Raw genomic sequence first — 10205 nt, 5'->3', positions numbered from 1 at the left:
AGTACTACATTAACACGTACCTTAATACTATTAACTAATATAGAAGCAAGATTAACTAAGCAATAAGTAATAGCTAATTTAGGACAAAGGTAGTTCCTTATTTGGTATTTGATAATTACTAAAGAAAAATGCCATCATTGAGAACTACTTGCGAAATATGACCAATTAATAAAGAAAAAACAATTAATTACTAATCTCAACATTAACGTAAATAAAGTGAAAAAATAGGTTGTTTGTGGAAACCAATTTATGAATAAATACAAATACCAAAAGCCTAATACCAAAACATGAATGGATATATTCTACATATATAGCCTATCCATAGAAGTGTTAATGTAGTACTACCTATTACTTTCTGCATAGTTACTTGTTAACAACGGACCATTATTTTAAAGTGTTACCGACTTTTTGTCCTTTGACTGCTTGGTGCTGTACCAGTCCTACAATAGAGGCTGTTCTGTGATGGTATGTTATTTCAAGATTCGGCATTGGGAATTTAAGCTTTTGAGTAATAAGATGTAAGGCTAAGATTGATTGGAAATGATTGTTTACTGCTGGGCCAAACAAACTGAAAACGTGCAGGAGAAAGAAAAATAGCAATGAATGAGTAAATAAGATTTTGTAAAAAAATATATATTTTAAAATTCGTTTTGGTTTTACGAAATGTTTTTCCTATCTGTCTTGCTGTAATTTTGGGATGTTTGATCCTCAACAGAATCGTTACTGGTGTAAAAATATGTCTAATAAAATAGCGCCACCTTGTGAGAAACACATTAAAGCATCCAACACATTCTACGAGAATAAACAAGAGGATATCAGATGCTGAAAAAAACTGAAAGTGTGTAATCTAAACATACAGTTACATAATTTAGATGTTTTTTTTTACAATGGGGGTTAACACTTCTCTTTAATATAATAGAATGTTAATATTATACAAAACCTATTTAGTGTAAAACTTTTTTTGAAAGTACAAGGTTAATATAGTTTATTTATTAAGACTATTTAGCCTAAAGATTTCTGTTTATTGAAATATTATTCAAAAATAGGCCTAATATTATTTAAAAAAATAACTTAGACAAACGAAAATTACAACTGATCCCTCAGCAATACATAAAACAGTAAAAAAAGTAACTTATATATCAGTATAAAAAAAAAAAAAAAAAAATAATAAAATGGCAAAAGCACAAACAATAGCTAATTAAACTAAAACCAACAAGGAACAAATAAATAAGATAAAAGCTCATTTATTTGTATTTTGTATTTATATATCTATTATATAGATCTAATATATGTCTAATATTTTCAGACACAAAAGATTCGTTCGCCCCATGACCTACATTAAAACACAAACAGATGACAAAACTGGCAGATGGATCTTTTGTAAGGTCTTTGATCTGCAATTCCCGGTTACGTCTGATCGGGGCGGCCGTGATCCGGGTCGGTCGCATCTGAGCGGCGGGTCTGATGTACTGCACGAGCTGCCGTAGAGTGTGTGTCACTCCCTCATCAGCGGCTCGCTGGAAACATGGCGTCATTGCACACACGGGCGAGCCTTAACTCTGCAGACGGATAGTGAAAGAAAAGTGTGCACCGGGACTTATAGCACGCACCTGTCTTTGCAAAGTCGAGCTTTATTTTCCTGGACATGTTCTGATTCGTGCACGAGTGAAGAGAGAGTCATCCCGTCGATTCGGCCCCGGTTATGGAGCCTCCAGATAATAGCAGGTAAGAAAGCGCATCGGAGCCTTTTGCGTGAGTGTGTATTTAAGATACAGTGTGTGTATATGCGATCACGCAACTACACTGCCGGGATTCACGACACGCTGCCATAAAGTGCTCCCATAGACAAGGTACTAAGCGAGACTAATGCGCATGCGTACAACAGGTCCAACCCGCATCCTGCCTCAAAATGGTCCGCTTTGCAGCGCAACATTAAGCAAAATTTCACATTAAAGTTGCAAACTTTTTCCCGAGAAAATAAAACACTGCGGACTCAAAGAAAATATATGGAAGATTATATCTGTTTCTGTGAGAAATGCTGAGAATAAGGGAACGTGTAGGTAAGGTAACGTTAATAGGATTGTGCGTCTATGTGCAAGATCATTGTGTTCAGCTAGGGCACGAGTTGTATGTATGTATGTATGTATGTATGCATGTATGTATGTATGTATGCATGCATGAATTTAAGTATGTGTGTGTGTGTGTGTGTGTGTGTGTGTGTGTGTGTGTTTGTTTTCCTTTCTTTTTCACAATTGTGCGTTATAAAGTCTCGGACCGGAATGTTATTTAAATGCAACGTTGCACAGACGAATCTCAGTGTAAAAGTCCTGCTCTGCGGGTGAGATTATAAACTTTTTGTTGTCGGTTTAAGTTGTTTGCATCATTGCTCCGATGCTTTTTCAGCTGCACGGAAAAAATACGCATAGTCCACGTTGGACGTAGATGTTGTTGCCGGTAAAAAGGAAAAGTCGTGATTGAATGTTAAAAGCCGGTGTATCACGAGTTTTATGAGTCAACCCACCGAGTTGGGCAACTGTTTGATTTGCGATTCCCAGAAATCAGCCGTGTGCGCAGGAATGCTGGGATTTGACGTGCATCCTCCTGATTTTTTAATGTTGTTATCGGGGAATTTGGATGATTAACGTTATATGTTTTTGTACATCTACAGGCATTTTTGTCCCATGTTTGGTGTCTTTTTTAGACCAGTGTGCGTTGCACAGCTTGTTCGGGCAGCTTATTTTCCCCTAAAGCTCTTGTTGGCCTATAGCCACATGCTTGTTTGCCGTGCATTATTTGCTGTCATAAAAATGTTAAACCTTTCTGTCTCCTGTCACCACATAACTTCTGCATTTGAGTTTAGGTAAATTCAACAACGGGGAGCGTTGTTTGCCCACTGCCATGTGGCTTAGCTGATAAAGCCTAAAGTGTTCTAATGTTCTTGTTGTGTGGGGTCATAACAGACATCGTGGAGAGCGTTTGCCCTGAACTTTCAGCGACAGCTTCTCAAGAATGCCTTGTTGTGTCTTTTACTGCTATCCCCACCCCTTCGAGTAATTCCTCGCGATAAACTGCATTCAGTGGAACATGTTAAGGACAGCAATAACTTGTTAAGAATGTAAGATAAAAGATTTGACATGCCTTTTTTAAAGTTATTGTTTTATGTAAACTGTCCTGCACAGCACTCATAGAATGAAACTGCTTACAGTGGCAAGATTGTATTTCTTGCCCTTGTGTGTTGATTTGAGGTCAAGTGATTAGGTCACGGTTATCAGTTCAGAGGTGTTGCCTTGAAACACTTGGAGATACTTGGAGCACTGATGTTTTGGTGTACTTTGCTATTGATTTATTCTGCAGCTATCGCCTATCGGGCAAACCATTTGTCTTGAACGTAGCTGTGACGTGAAGAAATTGGTGTTTGCACGTCACTATGAAGCATGCTGTAAATGTCATTACAGTCCATTTATGACCATAAGCATTCCCCAATTCCAGGATGTGGTGCACTAAAAGAATGTTGACCTCGTCCTGGAGGCACCCATGGCTGGGACTCATTAATTCGTTTCTTTACACAGTCCGTGTTGCAATTCTGCATATTTCAATCCCCTGTTTTTCATAGTTTAGATATCACAATACAGCTCATCTATATGTACATTTAGGCATCATGATAGTATAAAGAGATTTTTGGACATAAGAAACCTTTTGACCTTTTTACAATGACGCAAACAAACAGTTGCATCAGTGACTTGCTGATTTAAAGACGTTTTATTATTTAGACCTGCTATTAATTTTTTTGCAATCTCAGGCCTGGATGAACTCCGTCGCAAATACACTTCATTGCACTGTGCTGTAGTTACAATCCTATTGAAGTCAAGTGTACCGCTTTGTAGTTTCTGTGGATTTATTGGTTGCTTATTCCATTGTTTAGCCCACAATGTCCCCTTTTCTGCTTCAAAAAGGAAGTACTCCGATCAGATGATACATGCATACATCATCCTAAAAGCGAACGCTTTTCTAGCTAAACTCCCAACTCGCCTTTAGTTTCTCACATAATATCTCTCATTATGCCTTCAATTGTCCATAGAGGGTGTGCACCTGGGGTGGAGGTTAGAATAGCGGCTTGTGTTGAGTTCTCTGTGCGGAGGTATCGGCTACACTCTTGCTCTTACACACCACACATTCCTTTTTTCCCTCTGAATGCTCATGGCTTTATGTCACCCACCCACACGCAGTCATTCCGCCTTGCGGCATCAAATGATCATTATGTGGACACAGGAAATGATATTGTACAAATCTGTGGCATAGTGATGGGAAATAGAGCAAAGGAAGTGGTTTGTTTAAAATTAGAGGAAGTCTGCATGAGCATTCCTGGAACTCGCTTTTCATAATGTGGCCGTGTGCTGTTATTCAGATCATTCATCCACAGCCAACACCGGTCACACTGCATATGCATGGGTTGTGTAGTCTGCAATTACAGTGGTGAATCATAAATCTAATTGTGTCTATAAGAGGTCTTTATACAAGTGACCAACCTGTACAACAGGCCGACTTTAGTTGCATTTAGTTTGAGTCACGTAATTAAGAATAATAAAAAGATATATTACTGTCTTGCAGATGGCAACGTGCAGTACATGGAAGTGCACGTATTATGTTGTGATTAAGAGCAGGCAAATCCTTGAACCTTAGTGCTATCAGAATAAGGAAAGTTTGCAGGAATGGAGTAGTTTTTGGATTTTGGTAGGTCTTTGTTTTGGAGAAAGGCAGAGCTATGTGACAAGAAGTCTGATTATTGGATGTCTGGTTTAGTAATTGCTTATTAATTCTTCAGATGTTAAGTTTCTGGAGAGTCCTTGAATGCATTGTCATAGAGGGTTTAAAGCGGCCCTAACACACGCGGTTTCTGCCAATCTCATATTAATCTTGAGTACCTATAGAGTAGTATTGCATACTTTGTATCTTCGAAGAGTATTTAGTTTGATCACATTTATAAAAGATAGATACAGCTGTACGATTATTTCCGAAAGCATACGGCGCGTGTGGGGGGGAGGGGTAGGCTGAACTAAAGCACATTGCCAACAAAACACAGACATCAGTTTCACTCACCGCATGCTGTTCATGTCCGGCATCAGTTTCAAACGATCTCCAAATTCAGCGTTATACCCACCGTTTATATAACATTCATCACCCAAATGCAGTGAACAAACAAACACCTGAACTTCGCGAACGTATTCTCTCTCTCTCTCCTGCACACAAGTGAAAGTGACGTCTGCGCATGCTCCTCCTGCTGCCACGTGCTTTTCTGGGAGAATTGTCCAATAAGGGACTAAGAAAAATTGTTACGAAACAGTTTTATATGTTCGAAAAAAACTTTCCGAAACCTGTACGATCCCTCGGGGGGGTGGTGACGAGCACAGAAATACTACATAATACGCCCAACTCGTTTTTTGACAAGTTGACCATGTTAAGCATGAGAAGACAGCTTGTTTAACATTGTAAAGAAGTCAGAATGCATGATACATCGTTGCAGCACCCCTTTAAAGGTTATTTTCTCCAAAAATGAAGTTTCAGTTGTAATTTTTTTGAAAATAATTATGAAGTGAACTATTTACGCTAGTTTCAGTTTAATTGCTATTGCGCTTTTTCCAATGTGCAATGTTTCAAAAAAGCAGTATAGATCTTAAGGGGATAGTTCACCCCATAATACAAATTCTTTCATCATTTACTCACCCTCATGTCATTCTAAACCTGTTTGACTTTGTTCTGCAGAGCATAAAGCAAAGGACATTGGTAACTAAACATTCATTGTATTGTTACAAAACCACTGACACATTTCACAAAATATGCTAAAGAGGTCATATGCAGGTTTTGAGCATGAGTGTGAATAAATGATGACAGATTTTTTTTGGGGGGGTGAACTATCCCTTCAAAAGATCTTATGTCACATCATGCATTTTAACTAGTGGACATTTACGTTCATCAGTAAATATTTACTAAGAAAACAAATGCATTAGTTCTTTGAACAGATTTGCACCTTCATGTCTTAGGAAATATCAGTCACATGACATCTCGAGATCAGAGAAGAACACTTCAAGGAATATGAGAGGAGGACAGTACGCTTGTTTACAAACAAGTCTCTGGGTATATCTATTACCAGTGCATGTAGGAAAGGTCTTTCTGTGGTCATGTGAACTAGTGCATTGAGAATAAAGAGCACTGAGGTCTGTGTACATGTCTGTTTTTGTGTCTAGTGTCATTGAAGATGGATGATCTGTTTTTTTACTCCGAGCTTCAGGGTCTCAATCAGTCAGTCAGCAGGGATTGAGGCCACGTATTAAAGAAGGTACTGTGTGAACGTGTGTGCATGCACGTGCCCTTGGCAGCAAAGCGCCTCTTGTCAGGCCTCACGTCTAAATTACATAAGTTAGTGGCATGAGTTATTTGTTCCCCGCTGTCAGCGACATGATGTTCTTTTCGGGTTTTGGCACATCCGTGAACATCCTTTGAAAAATGATTCCATTTATTTCCATTCCACCATTATGCGGATTACAGGCCTGGACTTCCTTGGAATATTCCCATTTGAGTTTTATCCAGGAAATGGTCTGATTTAAGTAAGTGCAGGTCTTGCAAAGGTCTTTCGTTCTGCCTTATCAGCTGCTAAAGAACACTGTACTATATTGCAGCGTATCATAAAACCTGTGAACGCAGCTTTTGTAAGTTCTTAGAAAAATTGAATATACCCTGATAGCACACATACATCTGGTTTACGTCTATTTGACGTCTGCATTTACATCTGCAAGACATCTACAATACATAGTTTGCTCATCTGCAATACGTCTCGGAGATGTCTGCTGTCAGACGTCATATAGACATCTAGAAGATGTCTGTAAGATGTTTATGATTTAGAATGGATGTACAGCAGTTCTTTCTAAGATGTTTAGCAGATGTTTTTAAGCAGCAGATCTCCAGATCTTTAGCAGACGTATTACAGACGTTCAGACGTCTCCGAGACGTATTGCAGATGAGCAAACTATGTATTGCAGATGTCTTGCAGATGTAAATGCAGACGTCAAATAGACGTAAACCAGATGGATTGTGCTATCTGGGTACATGAACTGCAGGTTTTTCAGGGGCTGTGATGTCTGTCTGAGGTAAGAATGGCCAAAAAGATTATTTAATCATTGTTAGGTCTTGATCGTACATCAGAATTCTGTGTGCTGAACTTCAAAACAAAACAAAACTTTAAACCTGTGTATATTTGGCTGACAGAGTGTTTATTTTCTCAATTCAGTTACCATTGCACCCCTGAAAGGCTGTTTGGTAATAAAAGTTTTTGAATAGACTACGTTGGAGAGCTTAGTGTCCCCCTTGTTGTAGGGCCCAGCCTGGACTCTTCTGAGCCGTTTCGGGGCACATATTTACATCAGTGTTGTGGTTTCAGCAGAATGCTGGAAAAAGATAAGAGACCAGTTTTCATTTAATCAGCATTTCTAGATGTATTGTTGCCATTCTAGTCCAGTGTCTGTTGAATCTAAATCAAACCTCACGAGTGACAAAGTCAACCAACATCAATGTGAAAGACACATGAAAATTGTGATCCAAAATCAAGGTTATAACATAAAAAATAATTTTGGAACTTTTCCTAAATGCATATACAAATATTGCTGTTGCGTTGCCTAAAAGTGAATATGAACTTGTTTTCTCTGCCGTATTTGAGGTCTGAAAAAAATTCACAGCATCTTTTATGTTATTTTGAAAAGTTTTTCGAGTTTGCATTTTCTGCAAATAAATGCAAATTGAAAGACTTTTTATTTTAAATTTGGTCGAAATGTTGTTAGTAGTTCATAGAACAAAACAAACAAGATAATTTTACATAAACACATACTTATAAATAGTAAATTCAGAAAAACTAAAAATGGTCTTTGAAGTGGTCTCTTAATTTTTTCTGTGGCATGTCTTTTTTAATGGTGTCACCCAGCCATCTGATGCTGAAACTCGCAGCACACGTGTCGCTCCCACACAATGAAGCGCCGCCAGCTTCAACAATGGCTCCAGTGGCGGGTGAGGTCAGAGTTCATCGCCCTCTCTTGACTGCAGCGAGGCAGATGTGGTCCGCTCAGTTTATGGCTCTCGTCAAAGGCTGTAACATTCCTCTTCTGCATGATTCGTTCGTGGTACTTTTGGACACAGTATTTAGCGGGCCAGAGTTGTATATGCAGCAGTAAATCAACAACCTGTGTTGCTTTCGTGCTGGTGAGAGGGGGCCAGCTGCCCGTCGGGTTGGATGCCATTCAATGGGGTTATTGCACTGAGGCAGAATTCTATAGACAATTCCGCTTTAGTGCTTGAGCAGCGTTCATACATCATGACAACCAAACAAACAGCGGGAGTGATTTCAGCGTTTCCTGTGTCATTCCTGAAAGGTTTGGTCACCGTTCGACTCTGCACAGAGCTGAACCTTCGAATACAAACAATCTGTCTGCCCTGGAAAGTTGTTGAGAATTTCACCAGAATACAACTGTTTTGCTTTCTACTTATTTCAGTGTGATGGATGTTTACTCTCTTTTCAGAAGATATAGAAACATTGCACAATCAATGCACGGTTTAAAGTTTATGTATTTAACATGAGTAAGCCCGTGTTGTCCTAGAGACGTGTGCCAGCTGAATGAATATGTTTCCAGGTTTTTTAAGTAGTGTCCATATGTTAGATGGCGGCAAAAGTTGATGGCTGATAGTGTGTCAAGCAAGCACGTCTGGATGTTCTGGCACGAGGAGCACAATGCTCAGCAGCAGGTGTCTGAGGCACTTCAGGGCTGTCTGGAGACTCCCTGGGGGACTGGGGTGATTTTATGTGCGTGAGGGGCAGATGGATGACTCTGGTTTAGGTCTTTATGAGGGGAATCACAGATTAACTCAATCAAAGGTTGACCCCACTGTGAAACTGATCCCATCTCCATTGCCTGACAATGGCCCCGTATCAATGTCATTTTCCTCTCCCACACACTTGCACGTGTCCAAACACAACAACATGCACAGTTTGTCTCGGCACGATGAGTTTTGAACCAGTTTGCTCCCACCCACCAGCAAATGCAATTCATTTTTTGTTGGTTTCTTTGTCTGGGGGATGAATTTCCTGCTTTGATGCTGTATTAAGCCTTGTAAAACATGTACAGTCCAGTGTCGGTGTCACTTTTGCAGTGTTGGCTCAAGCCATAATGATGTCACCTTTTGTTTGTGTTTTTCTCTGTTTCCTGTGCAGGCTGAGGGACTCGTTCAAAGACGTGTCCCAGCAGAACACTGACGTGGATGAGTCTTGGGACGAGCCCATTCAGGAAGAGGAGGCTCTGTACGGCACCTCCCCTCCTCTCACTCCGCGGCAAATAAAGCGCACGTCCATCAAACACCATAGAACTGGCCAGGGGTCAAAGGGCAAAGGTGAGACCCCTTCGCAATGCAAATTTCGAAAACATATGGTCTGAAGCCCCCAATAACATAAGCGGCGAGCAGCCATGTTGACCTGTTGCACATGAAAATTAAGGAATACAATCGATTATAAGAACAGGTGTTAGTTTTAGCCATAATAAGAACAGAAGCTGAACATATGCTTCATAATAGATAGAATTATGATGAATAGTAGTTTTGCTTTTTGCCCATGTATTGAGCAGGTGTCTGATAGACATTATAATCCACGCATCCATGTGAATGAAGAATAGAGATTAAAAGATTAATGAAAGCAAATAAGACCTGTATAAAATAAAAACAAATATTTTTCAAAAACTAACATATTTAAAAGCAGAACGTAATGCATTTAAAAATCACGTGTGCATGTGATATGCAAACATGTTTTTGTCATGAGTACAATTTTCCCACCATAAGTGAAAAATCCCCTCACGAGTTGTTTTAGAGGGGAATTCCCTCACATTTTCAGAAATGAATTTGATTACATCGAATCGAGAGTTCGATTACTCAACTCAACTTTATTTATATAGCGCTTTTACAATTTTCATTGTTACAAAGCAGCTGCACATGAGACACATTGACTACAAGCAAAACAATCAAAGTTGTACCTGCAAAAACAAGAAAAGGTTGAAAACACAGAAGACAGACACACCCACACACAAAACACTCCACACACAGAACACGCACACGCACCAACACACACACACGGATGCGCACGCGCACACACACAACACACACACACACACACACGTACG

The 10205-nt window shown here is 39.5% G+C and overlaps 1 protein-coding gene across 2 annotated transcripts in view; it reads left to right on the top strand.

The window, feature by feature from the left end:
- Positions 1-1340: 1340 nt before the first annotated feature.
- map3k4 (mitogen-activated protein kinase kinase kinase 4) overlaps positions 1341-10205 on the top strand; it is a 27440-nt gene continuing 18575 nt past the window's right edge. For both annotated transcript variants that reach the window (XM_057341465.1, XM_057341464.1), the window contains exons 1-2: positions 1341-1725; positions 9251-9426. In XM_057341465.1, coding sequence (XP_057197448.1) covers positions 1703-1725; positions 9251-9426 — 199 coding nt within the window. In that variant the 5' untranslated portion in view covers positions 1341-1702. The remainder of the gene's footprint in view (positions 1726-9250; positions 9427-10205) is intronic.

Source organism: Triplophysa rosa, linkage group LG9 (assembly GCF_024868665.1).
Source record: "Triplophysa rosa linkage group LG9, Trosa_1v2, whole genome shotgun sequence".
Lineage (NCBI taxonomy): Eukaryota > Metazoa > Chordata > Actinopteri > Cypriniformes > Nemacheilidae > Triplophysa > Triplophysa rosa.
The sequence above is the reverse complement of the archived record's forward strand: the minus strand, read 5'-3'. Positions and strand labels throughout refer to the sequence as shown.